This window comes from Argopecten irradians, chromosome 1 (genome assembly GCF_041381155.1).
Source record: "Argopecten irradians isolate NY chromosome 1, Ai_NY, whole genome shotgun sequence".
Classification (NCBI taxonomy): domain Eukaryota; kingdom Metazoa; phylum Mollusca; class Bivalvia; order Pectinida; family Pectinidae; genus Argopecten; species Argopecten irradians.
In genome coordinates this window covers 4,620,021-4,637,754 of record NC_091134.1, presented here as the reverse complement: position 1 = coordinate 4,637,754, position 17,734 = coordinate 4,620,021, and the positions used below count along the sequence as shown (strand labels likewise).

At 42.9% G+C, this 17,734-nt stretch overlaps 1 protein-coding gene across 1 annotated transcript; it reads left to right on the top strand.

Moving 5' to 3' along the window:
• The first annotated feature begins 4,886 nt into the window (after nucleotides 1-4,886).
• On the top strand, nucleotides 4,887-17,734 carry LOC138315747 (protein polyglycylase TTLL10-like). Its single transcript, XM_069256996.1, has 11 exons — nucleotides 4,887-6,297; nucleotides 6,854-7,073; nucleotides 10,111-10,229; nucleotides 11,415-11,615; nucleotides 11,971-12,133; nucleotides 12,285-12,456; nucleotides 12,702-12,842; nucleotides 13,260-13,376; nucleotides 13,619-13,712; nucleotides 14,095-14,590; nucleotides 14,655-17,734. The coding sequence occupies exons 1-11, from the start codon at nucleotides 6,090-6,092 to the stop codon at nucleotides 15,496-15,498; spliced, it is 2,775 nt and encodes a 924-aa protein (XP_069113097.1). The 5' UTR covers nucleotides 4,887-6,089; the 3' UTR covers nucleotides 15,499-17,734.

The following is a 17,734-nucleotide window of genomic DNA, read 5'->3' as shown; positions in this document are numbered from 1 at the left end:
CCCCCCCCCCCCCCCCCCCCCCCCCCCCCCCCCCCCCCCCCCCCCCCCCCCCCCCCCCCCCCCCCCCCCCCCCCCCCCCCCCCCCCCCCCCCCCCCCCCCCCCCCCCCCCCCCCCCCCCCCCCCCCCCCCCCCCCCCCCCCCCCCCCCCCCCCCCCCCCCCCCCCCCCCCCCCCCCCCCCCCCCCCCCCCCCCCCCCCCCCCCCCCCCCCCCCCCCCCCCCCCCCCCCCCCCCCCCCCCCCCCCCCCCCCCCCCCCCCCCCCCCCCCCCCCCCCCCCCCCCCCCCCCCCCCCCCCCCCCCCCCCCCCCCCCCCCCCCCCCCCCCCCCCCCCCCCCCCCCCCCCCCCCCCCCCCCCCCCCCCCCCCCCCCCCCCCCCCCCCCCCCCCCCCCCCCCCCCCCCCCCCCCCCCCCCCCCCCCCCCCCCCCCCCCCCCCCCCCCCCCCCCCCCCCCCCCCCCCCCCCCCCCCCCCCCCCCCCCCCCCCCCCCCCCCCCCCCCCCCCCCCCCCCCCCCCCCCCCCCCCCCCCCCCCCCCCCCCCCCCCCCCCCCCCCCCCCCCCCCCCCCCCCCCCCCCCCCCCCCCCCCCCCCCCCCCCCCCCCCCCCCCCCCCCCCCCCCCCCCCCCCCCCCCCCCCCCCCCCCCCCCCCCCCCCCCCCCCCCCCCCCCCCCCCCCCCCCCCCCCCCCCCCCCCCCCCCCCCCCCCCCCCCCCCCCCCCCCCCCCCCCCCCCCCCCCCCCCCCCCCCCCCCCCCCCCCCCCCCCCCCCCCCCCCCCCCCCCCCCCCCCCCCCCCCCCCCCCCCCCCCCCCCCCCCCCCCCCCCCCCCCCCCCCCCCCCCCCCCCCCCCCCCCCCCCCCCCCCCCCCCCCCCCCCCCCCCCCCCCCCCCCCCCCCCCCCCCCCCCCCCCCCCCCCCCCCCCCCCCCCCCCCCCCCCCCCCCCCCCCCCCCCCCCCCCCCCCCCCCCCCCCCCCCCCCCCCCCCCCCCCCCCCCCCCCCCCCCCCCCCCCCCCCCCCCCCCCCCCCCCCCCCCCCCCCCCCCCCCCCCCCCCCCCCCCCCCCCCCCCCCCCCCCCCCCCCCCCCCCCCCCCCCCCCCCCCCCCCCCCCCCCCCCCCCCCCCCCCCCCCCCCCCCCCCCCCCCCCCCCCCCCCCCCCCCCCCCCCCCCCCCCCCCCCCCCCCCCCCCCCCCCCCCCCCCCCCCCCCCCCCCCCCCCCCCCCCCCCCCCCCCCCCCCCCCCCCCCCCCCCCCCCCCCCCCCCCCCCCCCCCCCCCCCCCCCCCCCCCCCCCCCCCCCCCCCCCCCCCCCCCCCCCCCCCCCCCCCCCCCCCCCCCCCCCCCCCCCCCCCCCCCCCCCCCCCCCCCCCCCCCCCCCCCCCCCCCCCCCCCCCCCCCCCCCCCCCCCCCCCCCCCCCCCCCCCCCCCCCCCCCCCCCCCCCCCCCCCCCCCCCCCCCCCCCCCCCCCCCCCCCCCCCCCCCCCCCCCCCCCCCCCCCCCCCCCCCCCCCCCCCCCCCCCCCCCCCCCCCCCCCCCCCCCCCCCCCCCCCCCCCCCCCCCCCCCCCCCCCCCCCCCCCCCCCCCCCCCCCCCCCCCCCCCCCCCCCCCCCCCCCCCCCCCCCCCCCTCCCCCCCCCCCCCCCCCCCCCCCCCCCCCCCCCCCCCCCCCCCCCCCCCCCCCCCCCCCCCCCCCCCCCCCCCCCCCCCCCCCCCCCCCCCCCCCCCCCCCCCCCCCCCCCCCCCCCCCCCCCCCCCCCCCCCCCCCCCCCCCCCCCCCCCCCCCCCCCCCCCCCCCCCCCCCCCCCCCCCCCCCCCCCCCCCCCCCCCCCCCCCCCCCCCCCCCCCCCCCCCCCCCCCCCCCCCCCCCCCCCCCCCCCCCCCCCCCCCCCCCCCCCCCCCCCCCCCCCCCCCCCCCCCCCCCCCCCCCCCCCCCCCCCCCCCCCCCCCCCCCCCCCCCCCCCCCCCCCCCCCCCCCCCCCCCCCCCCCCCCCCCCCCCCCCCCCCCCCCCCCCCCCCCCCCCCCCCCCCCCCCCCCCCCCCCCCCCCCCCCCCCCCCCCCCCCCCCCCCCCCCCCCCCCCCCCCCCCCCCCCCCCCCCCCCCCCCCCCCCCCCCCCCCCCCCCCCCCCCCCCCCCCCCCCCCCCCCCCCCCCCCCCCCCCCCCCCCCCCCCCCCCCCCCCCCCCCCCCCCCCCCCCCCCCCCCCCCCCCCCCCCCCCCCCCCCCCCCCCCCCCCCCCCCCCCCCCCCCCCCCCCCCCCCCCCCCCCCCCCCCCCCCCCCCCCCCCCCCCCCCCCCCCCCCCCCCCCCCCCCCCCCCCCCCCCCCCCCCCCCCCCCCCCCCCCCCCCCCCCCCCCCCCCCCCCCCCCCCCCCCCCCCCCCCCCCCCCCCCCCCCCCCCCCCCCCCCCCCCCCCCCCCCCCCCCCCCCCCCCCCCCCCCCCCCCCCCCCCCCCCCCCCCCCCCCCCCCCCCCCCCCCCCCCCCCCCCCCCCCCCCCCCCCCCCCCCCCCCCCCCCCCCCCCCCCCCCCCCCCCCCCCCCCCCCCCCCCCCCAACACCCCCCCCCCCCCCCCCCCCCCCCCCCCCCCCCCCCCTCCCCCTGTAACAAAGCATCATGTTACTGTAACAAAGCATCATATACATAGTGTGTATTGGACTGCGTATTAATGATGAAAAATATATATGAAAGGGGCCTTAGAGCTGTTTTGTGGTGTCACAAAGTTTTTTTCATGCCCCTGTGAAATAAGAAGTTAGTGACAACAATGCTTAAATCTGAGCTTTAACTAAGATATATGATTTTGATAAATAGGAGTAAAAGTTTGTATAAATGGCAATTAACATGATCAACCAACTAAATTAATGGAGAAAAATGTGCTCTATTCAATGTAATATAACATACTTATAGATTGTGTTTGAATTTTGTTCAAAGTATGATAAACGAAATAGGCACTTTAGATGGATTCTTTGATCATGATTATATGAATCGTTAGTAATTATAAGTTATGATATATTTATATATGAATCGTTAGTATGTTAATTATGATATATATATATGAATTGTTAGTACGTTATGAAATATATGAATAGTTAGTACGTTATAATACATATATGAATTGTTAGTACATTATGATATATATGAATCGTTAGTATGTTATGATATATATGAATCGTTAGTATGTTATGATATATATGAATCGTTTGTATGTTATGATATACACCCATAATGTGTGTCACAGGTTCGTCTTTGACGCGTGCCCAATAGGATCCATCATGCATATCACATCACATAAAGACGATTAATGCACTAAATAGGACCCAGTGTCACTCTAAGCTTCTGATCCCTCAGCTGGCTCCATTGTTTGTCTCAGGCCTTGATCTGTTCTTCGATACAAATAAAAACTACGTATACATTGTTTTTAAACATTGTATTCAAACATAGCACAAATTAAATTAGCCTTAAGTTTAAAACATCTGAAGTATACTGGACATATATGAGTTAAGATTTGTTTACTTTAGGTTGTTTTGTGTATGAATTAAGTCAATGAAGCTTTTGAACTTTTAATGCAATTAATATTCTTAAATAATTCTATACTTTAAATGAAATTTATGAACTCAAATTTACGTGTCAAAAAATTTAGAATAAAAATGGGAAAAAGGTCAGTCAAGAAAAAATTGAAAAACAAACATGAAAAAGCTTTCAAATGTTTACATAATGAATTATAAAATCAGGTTTGTCATAATGTAAACTCAGTCTGGGAATCTACTTTGTTCATGATTTTTATGCTAGACAAAGTTTTCAGTTAAAAGCCAGGTAAAGGACAATAAGTAGGTGAGATATACCAAAACTACGTTAGTGAAGTAAAAAATGACAGGAAATTCCTATCAGTATCAATGATAAAGATGTTAGTTGGTGGAGATAAACTTTCTCAAATTTATTTGGATCGTGAAATTCGAGAAAGAAAGTTGATGTACAGTACTGTCAATAAGTCCTACTTTCCTGGCGATTGTGATGTCAGTATTTTGACACAGTGTTTTAACATCACAAGATCCCAAAGATGGAATTAATTGTACACAACACACCCGAAAACCTCCATTTTACAATGAATGTATGATTAGTAGACCAGATTTTTTCTACGTTTGATATAGTATCATTGCTCTCTTATTACAACTGATTAGTTCGTTCAATAAAATGACCTTGACCTTCAGATCAAATTTGTCAAAATCTTGCGAATGATTAACACACTTAATAATATCTAACACAAGAGGGTCCAGAAATAAATTAACATGGCAGTCAAGATGATGAAGGTGAAGGGCTATCATTTGTTTAAATAACCTTGACATTTTATAATAGAAACCATTAAATAGAGTTGCATAGTTAAGGAGATGTACGAGAATGAAATTTAAGCATATATACACGATGTATGAGTATGAAATTTAAGCATGTATACACAATGTACTAGTATGAAATTTAAGCTTAATACACCATGTACGAGTATGAAATTTAAGCATATATACACGATGTACGAGTATGAAATTTAAGTATATATACACAATGTATGAGTAAGAAATTTAAGCATATATACACGATGTATGAGTATGAAAGTTAAGCATATATACATAGGCTGAAGGCTGAAGGAGAAATCAATAAAGGAAACCCATAAAAGCATGAGAATGGTAATATTCTTTGATGTCTTGCTTATATGTGTCATATATATTCATATACCGGTACATATATGTATGACTATTAAGGAATCCATTCATATATAGAACTTATGCCTTAATATGAAATTACTGCTACAACAATTGTACATGCATGTCACAAAAAGGAAAAACAAATACAAAATTAAAGCATGCAAGTAAAGCACTTATTGATCCATGTCAGGTATTTACTTCACGGATGACTGGTGAGGGAGAATAAGAGTCATCGATTAGAGCGGATCGGGAAACCATAGGGATATTGATACCTTCTTATTGATTCTGTTTCCGTTATTATATGCTCTGAAACGACCACCGTTTTATACCTTCTGATCAGCAAAACCGTCGAACATGACAAGTCTCTTTATGGCCGTTTGTTTTATATTGTCGCTATCAAAAGGTGTCGTTTCTGTAGGTGAAACAGGGGCGTTTTGTCCTCTCTCCGAAACATGCACATCACAGCTCTCCAATACACCTGAAATTCATTATTTTTCTTTCATCGTTTTTTTTTTTCGTTTTTATTTTCAATCGAAGTATTAAATAACCTTTGAATATTCATAAACCATCTTTATAATTGATCAGTCCAAATGATGTTTGCCATAGATTACTAAAGACCAGGATGTTCACCACCAGGTACCCGTGTCACTTGTATGTTAGTATGTTGCTAAGAGAGCTACAGACATTTGACATTCACTTTTATCATGTTCACCTGTATGGATTTCTGCTTGTTTCTGTGAGGAAATATGAGAATGAATTACTCAGGGTGAACTATGGTGATTCTGTTTGAAATATGTATAAGCTGAATGGTTTAAAACACTAGAAGCCTTGATGTTAAACTCATTGATTTAACAGTCATATATAGCTGTCGACATCCAACTTTTAAAATCCTGTATGAATTCCATGTGCCCTGACTGTTGAGGATTGTGTGAGTTATTACATATCAATAACAGTTTACTTTAGCAGTGGTATAAACATTGACCTAAGGTGTGATAAATTGTCTACAGATGGACGCTACCGTGGACTAGGTAGTTATAACTACAGATCTCATCCATTGTCAAGGAACAGTTTTATATCTTACATTCTATTTACCTAAGATCATAGCAGGTTTTAGTGACAGAGGATTCAAAAACTACCAACAAATTTATACCTGCATGGCAGTGTCCCTCTCAGGACACGGAGAGCTGTGATAGATGTACAACAATACACACCTTTACCTACCTACAGTAACTTGAAAGGATATGTAAGGACATAACGCTGCAGAACTCTGGAGATATGTGAAATGAGAATTGATTAAGTTTTATTGAACGTTTTGTTGTAGTCAAATGAGTACTGATTGGATTTAGTTATCTAGCATTAAAATATTTAAAGAAATTAGTTTTATTTCAAATTTTTAAAGTGTTATTGACCATCCATGATGTTGCCTCCACTTCAGTGTTCTGTGGCTATACAATGTGCTGTGTCTAAAAACAAAAGTGTCACCCTTCCCAGGGTCAAGGACGATATCAAGGTCAGACCCCTAGACTCACTGGGTCGGGCTAGGGCAACCTACTATTTCAGTCAGGTTAAACTCAGGAGGAGAAACACCTTTGCAGGTTTTGTTAGGGCAAAACTTTCTTCAGGTACCACTTAAATATTCTTGAATGAAATAATTTGATTCTAAATGGTGCAATTAATTGTTGTTGTTTTTTTTCCAGAAAAGTTACTGAGGATGTACAGTGGTATCAGTTACTTATAATGATAGTTTTCTGAGTTATTTCCCCTTGTATTTTCTCATTCAGTCACTAAATATACTCACACATTGTTTGACGAGTGTCCTATCATTTTCAAATTGACACTTTGATATAGTTGTCTTATCATTTTCAAATTGACACTTTGATGTAGTTGTCTTATAACGTAACCCATTAATTTATTTTGATTCACCATTAATTTAATGGTCTTCTATCTTTAAAGTTTATGTTTCTTAGGATTTTAAAAGGTATATCAGAACCAACCAACATAACAAAAAGCAGTCCCATCAATTTGAACCATTTATGCTTATCTGGTTGTCGTTTTATCCATAGATTGTTTGGAATAAATGATAATCTTTTTGTCTTAAATATATCACTAATTTAAAACTGTGACCCCCTTTTATCTGGTTTCTGTGTGACATTACACATTTATTCTTTGTTTCCCCAGATCCTGGTGAGACAGAGAAGACAACAGGGTCAGTCCCTGGTCCTACGCCTGCTTCAGCTCCACCCGAAGGTCAACTCAAGGATGATCAACAGTCTAAGTCTGTAAAGAAGATTGGTGGCAAGAAGTCCCCGGGGGCCAAACCTTCAAAACTTCCATCATGTAGTCTTCCAAACAACATGCAGCCGACTTTCTACATAGGAGGTGGTAACGGGGTCTCTCTGTAAGTAAAATTGTCAAATGTGTAGAAAACAAGTGTAGAAAACTGTCAATTAGTGTAAAAAATGTCAGTGTAGAAAACTGTCATTTAGTGTAAAAAATGTCAATTAGTGTAAAAAATGTTTGTGTAGAAAACTGTCAACCAGTGTAAAAAATGTCAGTGTAGAAAACTGTCATTTAGTGTAAAAAATGTCAGTGTAGAAAACTGTCAATTAGTGTAAAAAATGTCAGTGTAGAAAACTGTCAATTAGTGTAAAAAATGTCTGTGACTGTCAATTAGTGTAAAAAATTTCAATGTAGAAAACTGTCAATTAGTGTAAAAATGTCAAGTAGAAAACTGTCAATTAATGTAAAAAAATTTCTGTGACTGTCAATTAGTGTAAAAAATGTCAATAAAAAACTGTCAATAGTGTAAAAAATGTCAAGTAGAAAACTGTCATAGTGTAAAAAATGTCAATAAGTATAAAAAAAATGTCTGTGACTGTCAATTAGTGTAAAAAAAGTCAATGTAGAAAACTTTCAATTATTAAAAAAATGTTAATGTAGAAAACTTTCAATAATTATTAAAAATGTTAATGTAGAAAACTGTCAATTAGTGTAAAAAATGTCAGTTGATGTAAAAAATATTAAAAAGTCAGTATAGAAAATAATCAATTAGTGTAAAATATGTTGTGTATAAAACTGTCAATTAGTCTAGCTAGTATCGAAAACTGTCAATTAGATGTGTAAAATGTCATGTGTAGAAAATTGTTAACTAGTGTAAATAAATGTCTGTTAGAAAATTGTTAATTATTGTAGAAAAAAAATGTGAGTCAGTATTACTAACTGTTAATATAGTGTATTTAACAATCATCATAAGAGTTGATTAGGTAATTATTAATATTTACGATCAGTGTAAACAATGTCTATTAGTGTTATCCTATGCCAATTGTTCACTCTAAAATAATTACATAAGGTACGTCATATAATTCAGACATGTTGAACATTAAAAAAGACTGTCAATTAGATTCATGATCCAACAGTGCTAATTATTACCCAGTCAATTAATTTTACACTTTGATTTATGGCCGCTGTACATATCACACATATATATATACAATCTTAATGAGTCTGAAAATTAAACACTCTGAATAAGTCATTAACAATGAATGAAACAATTTGATTTTACTCACCGTTCATTAATAGCAATAAACACTGATTACTGACATAAACATATATATATATATTTGCAACTTTTTTTTTTTTTTTTTTTTTTAATAATGATTGCACATGAATACTTAATTAAGAGAGTACCCGTAATGACACTTCCACCAGTCGGGCCATGGATTAATGCCAGGTTAAAATTTCAGGTAGACAGGTTGTACATGTAGGTCTGTGGTTTTCCCCAGTAACTCTGGCTTTATTTCCTTTCTCATGAAAATTCTAATAAATTTTCAATTTTCATTTTAACATGAGAAACTTTAAAGCCGCACCTCATTTCTTTTAGCAGTTCATTATCAGACTGTCAAGAGTTGTACGTCATACAACTCATTTGAGTTCATTTAATCTACTCAGTGTAAGAAACGATGTTGTCACTTGCAATATGTGTATAAATTCAAAGAAATCCCTTTTAGGTCTTCACAAAATTTATCAACAGCACTCTATTTTATCTCAAGATCATTTAAGTTGTCTGATGATACCTTTAACCACCTTTAATTAGTGATCAACATCTGTTCTTTTTCTTATTACAATGAGACTAATAGAATGTTGAACCAATCAAACCTATGGTTGAAATACATTGTCCAGTCAATTATATAAATTAGTTATACTTTCTGATTCAATCTTAGATTCAACTTACCACTTTGCTATACAATACACTTAGTATCAGTTAGAAACAGCTAAGTCATTATCTTTAGGAATCCTGCTATAGGTATATAAAAGTAGGGTGTACTAGTCCAAAAGTCGGGATCAATACTGTCTGTGATACTAGATCTGTCTAGAACCAGCTGACATACCTGTACCTACTAGATCTCGTTAATCAATGCCTTACCTGTGACACCACCAGTCCGGGATAGTGCTGCACTTATTGTCCATAATTGGTGCCGAACGAATTTACGGATTGGCATATTGATAATCCTTTTGACAGAAGCATGGTAAAAGTTTATCATTAGCTGTACAAATACACATTCAATTATAGTATTCAATTAGCTGTAAATATTTATTTGCCTCTTGGTAAAATGTATTTCCTATTTTAGTGTAAATGATTAATTAAATCTGATCATTATTAGAGTATCAATATATTAAAATAGTACTTTGGTCATAGGATTTATAAATGTTAAGACAACATTACATCTGCCATAAACGTACGTGTAGGTGAAAAAGAGCAGGACTGCTTTTAGTCCTCAGACAGAAGTTAACTTGACTAGTATATAAACATTTATATATATTTGATTGAAGTCTCCAGAAAAACTGTAACTATGTAAATGAAGTTTTGTGTCATCTGCATCCAAATAGTGATGTTTTATTGTTTTACTCCCAGTGATAAAACATCATATATTGCTTGCTTGTGCAAATGTTTCCTTAAAATGTAAAATTTTACCAAAGGAATTGGTTGGAAAATTGATGCCATCAATTTATAAAGCTGCCAGAGCAGTGTGATATTTAAGCAAGGAGACTGTAATTTGCTGACTAATACATACCATATATGGATTGAATATGAGTGAAATTTATATAATAGCCAAAGCATTGCGTTAAATTCCCAAGCTAGGATACAAAAATGTTAACAGTCATGGCACTTTGGTTTTAGAAAATACCATTACTAATGGACCTGATAACCCATATCATTCATAGATAAGCATGTGATGTTAAAGTCAGCAAATTATGTAGGTGACTTTTTTATCATTGCTCTGAATTGGAGGAAGAATACTTATATTGTTATACAGGTTTGTCCTATCCAGCTCATCCTCTTTGTTCTTTACACTGTTTTACAAATGGTATTGATAATTCACTAATCCCAGCTGGATGAACACTTTTGTTAAAACATTTTTACATTTTATATATAGAGTGGAGTCTGCTCTAACAGCCATGGGATGGAAAAGGACGATGGACAAGTACGACGAACGCTTCAAACTGAAATGGACAGAGTGCAAGACAAGGATCAACTACGGCTCTTATAAGGAGGGTAAGTCTCCCAGGAGTATCAGCATTATAGGGAAGAAATCTAAAACTGTAGGTCATCCCCGGGATCACTAGGTGTATAGGCCTTAGTCACATTGTAATGTCTCTTCTATTGATGTCCCAACCAAAGATGATTGCTGAAGCAAAGCTAAAAGAAAGGAATATAATGCATAGGGAAGACAATTGTTCAATTAAAGTTAAAGTAATTAAAGGGGAATGACAAGATGGGAAAGGGGATTGCTTAAGTAAATTAAACCTAAAAAATGGGAGATTTAGGGATGAGACTGCAAAAGTAAGTTTAAAGAAGAAGTGTCAGGGCAGATGGAAAGGAATTGCTAAACTGAAAAAATGCTTCATTTAGAAGCATTTAAAATCATTACTCTTGTAGAAGACATTGTAAGTTAATTAATACATTTGATTTAGTTCAGTACTGTTATGACAAAAGAGATCCAACAAGGAAAGAACAAAACACCCCCTAGGCCTACCGCCCTTAAAAGAATCAGATTCATGTAAAGAAAGTTCAATAAGTATATATAAATGTTCATTACCTACTTACCTGAGCTAGAGGAGATTATAAGGTATTATTGATGTCAGAACATGCTGTGTAACACGTAAAAGTTTATACAAGTTATAACTGTACAATGGTTAAGTGTGTTTACTATAGAACCACTTAAAGGTCAACATTTTACATATGTTATATTTAGCCTTGTTATAAACAGGTAGATTATACTAAAGGTATCAAATGATAAACAATACCTGTAATTAACCACATACCCAGGTACCTGTTTGTGGCAATATTTCTGAATCATTCAGGAATTAAGTTCATATTATTATTGACAAGTTTTTGATTGAACAAGTTCTAAATTAATTCTAAATATTACAAATATAACTGAAAGAAAAAACAATTAAAATTTTACATAGAAGCAATGAATAGAAAAAATTGAAAAAGCAAAAAAGGAAAATCAATCAATTTCAAGATACACAAAATCATTGCATATGTTCGTAGATAAATAAATTTCTAAATGTTTGCTTTAGATATATTCATCTTGTCTCGTTCCTCATCTAACATAAGGTCTGTCACATGCTGTATCCAGGGTAACAAAAGCACATGGTAAATAGAGCCAATGATAGTGCATGTTAGTTTTGATTATAACCAATGAGAATGTCTGTACTATCCCACTTTCTACAGGAGACCAGATGGTGAACCACATCCCCAATGGAAACCTCCTCACCAACAAACTAGGGCTACTCAACAGCCTCCAGGAGTACGAGCGAGTCACACTTAGCACCAAGGGCAGACCACCCAGGTTACGATTTACAGACTTCGTGCCGGAGACCTACCGACTAGACGAAGCTAAAGATAAAGAAGAATTTCTAAAAATCTATAAAGGTAACTGTTCCATCGACTTGATGTTAATTGCTAAATTTTGACAACAGAAAATTTCATTGTGGTAGCAACAGCACTACACAGCATATAAATGTCATCTGCGAGATTCTGGTTAATGGTTACTGACTCCCCTCCCCCCCCCACCATGTCATGACCATACAGAACTGACAAGGATACCACTACATATATGTCCACTGTACTTGTACACACATATTATTAGCTGTTTTAATTGCTTTTATTATAAATCTTCAATATCATCATTTATGGAAGGATAATATATGATGTAACCATATACGATTTATGTTTGATTATCATTTCAAATGAAAGAGATTAACACATATTTATACAACTGTTCCAGAGGGTGAGATGTGGATATGTAAGCCAACAGGGTTAAATCAAGGCAAGGGCATCTTTATCATCCGCTCCTACGACGAGATCATCAAACTCCTAGAGGAGAGAGTTCACAAAAAGGAACAAGCTCAAAAGGGCACCAAACCGCTCATGACAAGGGTCGTGCAAAGGTCAGGCTCAACAAAGTTTTAAATGTTACAATTATAACACAAATATTTGACATACACAGCAAACAAAGAAATCAGATGTTCACTCATTTAAAAATTGGAAACATTCATCTGATGGGAGTTAATTGTCAATGTATTTAATGATGTTTACCAGGTATATAACTGCCCCTATGCTGTTGGATGGCCGTAAGTTTGACATCCGTGCCTACATGTTGATTGGGAGTACAGTCCCCTTTCTTGTCCTCTACCACAAGGGCTACGTCCGTCTCTGCTGCACCAAGTATGATACAAACGACACCAGTCTCATGACGCATCTCACCAATCAGGTAAAGGCTTATAAATGGATCATCCAATCAGATTGAGTAAAATATAACCATTATGTGTCTTACCAATCAGGTTAAGTGTATTACAAATGAACTGACCAATCAGATAAAGTATTAGATAATCAGGAAAAACTCTAACTTAAACCTTTACAAATAAGACTGACCTATCGACTTAAAGGAAAAACAATTTGTTTTGAATTGGTAGTGTGTTTGATTACATTTTGATTTGAGCTATTTTGTATTTGTAGTTTGTCCAAAAGAAGGATCCTAACTATAAAGAAACCAAGGAAGATTCTGTATGGTCAATGGACAAATTCAACGGTTATGTTAATCAGCATATAAAGTCACAGAAAAATCTGGAACATGACTGGGTCTACAATACTCTTACTGTAAGTATCCATTCAAGTTACATTTTACCATGGTATTAGGATATAGAAACCAATCAGATCTGTGACAGTACTAGTTATAATACACAACCAATAAAAAAAAAATAACAAATCAGGTTTGTCTTCTGTGACAACCAATCAAAACCCTTGGCACAAGAACAAATCATATTTGCTCTTTTTATAATAACCAATAAGAACACAGTTAACAACAACCAATCACAAACTCTATAACAAACACCAAAACCAAGGCAACTGTCTGTTGGTTGGTTTGGTACTTACTTACCTTTATCAGTCAGACCTTATACCTGGTATGTGTTTGTAATATTGACTGACTATAGGCAAAATATAATCCTTAGGGTTTAGATTACAAATATAATACAGTAAATAAAGTAATAGTTGCATTAAAATTTGTTCTTGTAGAAACAAATGCAGAAGATAATGATTCACTGCTTCAACAGTGTAAAACACAAGCTGCAGGCCAGGATGGGCTACTTTGATTTGTTTGGTCTCGACTTTATGGTCGACCAAGAGATGAAGGTAAAATATTACTGTTACCATTAACCTTGGTTTTCTGGTCTATAATCTAAAGTAAAAGGTTGACATCACACAGCTGGGTGTGATCAATCAATGGTTGATAAAGTTAGAATTATTTGGCACCAATTGTTGTATTCTTATAAACACTAATTTTGTAAGCTTCATATATTAGTTTGATTGATCTGTATCATTACTGTTATACAACATTGTTCACCCAAATAATGATATGTGTGTGGTGTGTGTAGGTATGGCTGATTGAGGTGAACGTCAACCCAGCACTCCATTGTAACTGTACAGCACTGAAGGAAGTCATCCCCTCTGTGGTGGAGGAAACACTTCGTAAGTCAGCTTCAGATACATCCTAACTAGTACCTGCAAGGACAGGGCATTTGGTAGACAACTTCATTCAAAACCTTTACTGTTCAGATGGTTCATAAGCAAAAACAAAATTGTAAATTAAATTTTGGACATGTATACCCTTTTCACAATCTTTTGTCAAATGAAAAAATAATTGGCAAATTACGCTGTGAACTTATATAGGTATCCTGCTATCACAAGGAGATAAACACTTAAACTCTAATCTGATTAAATAACACTGTACTCCTACATCTCTAATATAGAGAAAGCCCTCCCATACTAATCATGACGTACAGCTGTCCACATAATGTAAGGTAATCTTATTACATATATTTATTAATAAGAATTCTTTTTTGTTTCACAGATATCAGTATAGAATGTTTTGAGAAGTCCAAACGGCACCAGCCTTTACTTCCACTCAACTCCCAGCGTGGATTTTGTGTGTTGTATTGTGGGACTCGTCCATTTTATGTGTCTTCTCGATCAACTCGTAGTGTGTCTCCTTCAAAAGACTCTTCAAATGAGAAATCACGGACAACGTTAGCGAGCACGGCCGTGGCGCGGAATGCGTCGCCAGTGAGGAGTCATCGTATGATGACTAATAGTACACCAGTGGTGGTAGCTTCAGCAGGAACTAAAACTACAGACACAAATGTGAAGGAATGTACTCCACAGACCGTCCTATCTCAACCCGTGCCAACTAGTGAGGATTTAGTAGCTTTAAAAATGACACATGGAAACAAAAACAATTCCAATGATAGTAATGCTCAAGTGGCAGAGGAAACAAATGCAACGACAAAAGATTCAACTAGTGGGAAAACTGAATCCTCTCCAACAGGCAAAGATAATAACACAAAAACTGCAGCTGCAAATGATTCAGCCACCAAGGAAACGTCAGCAAAAGATTCAGCCACCAAGGAAACGTACAGCTACAAAAGATACAGCTACAAAAGATGTGGCCACAAAAGATACTACCACAAAAACCAATGTGACTAAAGACACAGCTACAAAAGACTCAGCCTCCAAAGACACTGCGACAAAAAACACTGTGACAAAAGACACTAAAGACACATCAACCAAAGACACTAAGTCGTCTGGTATAGACACCACAACAAATAGGACAAAGACGGCTGATGTTACAAGTAAATCTGCTGGTAGATCTGCTGTCAGGTCGGTGGATAGTAAGAGTAAACCAATATCACTTCGGACCAGCACTGCTTCGAAACCAACCCTATCATCGGCAGCTAAAGTCACAAACTCTAGTGACAATGTGAAAGTCCCTGTGAGCGCTCCAATAAAAACGGTTGTCTTGACAACCACACTCCCCACCTTGTCACTTACCACCTCCAACAGTTCTAACGTACCACCACAGCATATAAAGAGTGAAGTTTTTACATCTAGTTCAAATAATAACGCGGATGCGCCTAAAGCAACCTCCATGTCGTCAGGGACAACCAGTGGAGGTCATACCTGGACTATAGGAGCTAACGGACTACAGATGGTTGGTCCCGAGTCTGCTCTCACAACAAAACCGGCCATCTTGTTTCCTGGTATCGCTGGTGCAAGCTCCGCCTCCTCAGGACATGGTGATACAAGTTTGTCGACATCTTCCTTATTAGGCCATAGTCAGAGCAGTACAACCCTATTACTCAACTCCAACTTTCCAACAACTTCAGATAATGTGCTGACGCGACCTTCTTCAAAGGGCACTCTAACTTCAGCCCATAGGAGGAATAGAGACAAAGATAGGCCTGATAGAGGGAATTGATGTGATGTATAAACATTTAGTTTGACTGTAAAGTTTCCAAAATTGTACATTACTAGATGTTTGTATTTAAAAGTCAATCAATGCAAAATGATGCATTTTGTTATCTTTTGTATGATATACATGTATCATGTTGCAAAATTTTAGATATCTATATTTACATGTACAAAGTACTTCCATGTTGACTATCTAATGTGTTATTTTATTATTGTTACATGGAATCTTGTTTTTATATACATGTATTTTAATTTAAGGGAACAGTTTTGTTCTGAGTACTATAACAATGTAATAAATTCAGTTTTTCTTGTAAAAATGTTTAAATTTGATTAAGATTAATTTCTGTTTTGAAACATGTTACAATATTATTGTACAATGACAATATAATGTGGTTTTTGAGTCTTAATTAAAAAAAGTTCCAAAGAATTCAGGGACATTGAGGCAGATATATCTCCCTTGCCTATTTTATAATTTAAGATGCAAAGGTATAACAACAGCAACTTTAATTGTAGGAATCCTTGCACACGTAGATTTATTTATATATGTATTTATTGAGACACTAGCTGACTTATCTCCCCTTATAAGAGTCTGCTAGTTGTTATATTTATTTTGTATCAACTTGTCTGTGATATCCTATACTCATTGTTTGGTGAGAACAGTAATTAGAAGTCCGACTTAATCAGCATCCATTTAACTACTGTTAATTTATTTTATTTGCTGTTCTTACATCCTTAAAACCCTGAGCCGGTGTAGTTATAAACCTTTTGTGTCAACTTTTGGAGTTTAATATTTGCTACTTTTTCATCAATATTTTCAAAATTAATTGTATTCAATGAAAAACAGTTGAATTGGTGTAAGTTTCTCCTAAAAAGACTTTGGTTTGGTAACACTAGTGCATATACCTGGCTTGGTTATTGAAGTTTTATGACTCATTTTCCACTGTCTTTCAGACGTCTGTGTCACATGTCAAGCTGTAAAATACATTATTATATCTATATAAATGGCATTAATGGTAATAGCACCAATTATAACACTTCATGCAGACTTATTTAACAGTCTTAAATCTGAATGGACCTTCATCTTTGTTAGCTGGATTTTTTATAATATTCCAGTCAAGGTAATTGACATGTTTTATCAGTGATTTAATGGATTTTTGTTGTTGTTGTCAAAATTGTTTTTTTTTTGTTTTTGTTTTTTTTTTTTTTTTACTTAGCAGTATTGGTAAGAAGCAACTGTGATGTTTGTGCATTATAAGTAATTAATTAAAGCAACTGTGATGACATAGATTTCACAAATGTATTGCAATTTCAAAGCTTTGTTTTAAAAGTAATAATTCCTTAATGAAAAACAAAATTTTCATTACAGGTATATTCATTTATAAGTCATTTTAAAATTGCCCATTGTCTTGTGTGAGGATATAAGGATGTGTCTGTACACAGTTTTAATTTTTGCAGCTGTGATTTTTTTTTCATATTTTATTGAACATTTCATTTTCTTAACGTATTTTAGGATACATTTAGATGTTAGTCCATTTAAAGCTATGAATAGTAATCATATTTATAATAACAAACATTATCAAATTTTCATGGCCTCAAACTGTATAATGGTATGATCAGTTTTTTACTTAAATACCTGCTAAAAAGTAGAGACATATTGTCCAGGTTAAATATTACTGTTGTTGTTCTCCCCCCGGATTCATTTGAAGGTGAGGGGCTTTATATGCATGTACTATGTAACAATCATCCAGTTCCTTTTGTACAATGTTTTCCCCAAGAAGTGCCTTAGCTACAGAAATAAATGCAAACTTTGATAAATGGAGCTACGTTTGAAGTCTGAAAGACTAGATTTTCAATTGTATTAGCTAAGCGTTATAAAATGATTTTTATAGCATAATGTGAATAAACTAGTAATTCAATTAAACTGTAAAGGTGACATGATTTAAATCAATGATACATGGTGTACGAACATTTTTAAAAATGGAAAACCTTTTTGTCATAAAAATCATGTTTTGCCAATGGCAATAGTGTACCTTATATTTGACCCAATAAGTATCCGAGGCACCTAAAAATTGAAGCAAATATTTATAAGGAGGCGCTTAAAAGAAACTTTGGACTAGCCTTTCATAAAATATTACAAAGTAAACAATAAATCAATAGCCAGAGAGATCAGTAAGGAAACCAACACAGTTTTCATATTTTCATTCTGCATTAAATTCAAAGTAAGTGAAATTGAACCCTAAAAA

Coding starts and splice junctions, on each gene's coding strand:
- LOC138315747 (XM_069256996.1), top strand. CDS start 6,090: ATGATGTTGCCTCCACTTCAGTGTTCTGTGGCTATACAATGTGCTGTG. Junction 7,074..10,110: donor GGTGGTAACGGGGTCTCTCT/GTAAGTAAAATT, acceptor TTTTATATATAG/AGTGGAGTCTGCTCTAACAG. Junction 12,843..13,259: donor GGGTCTACAATACTCTTACT/GTAAGTATCCAT, acceptor TTGTTCTTGTAG/AAACAAATGCAGAAGATAAT.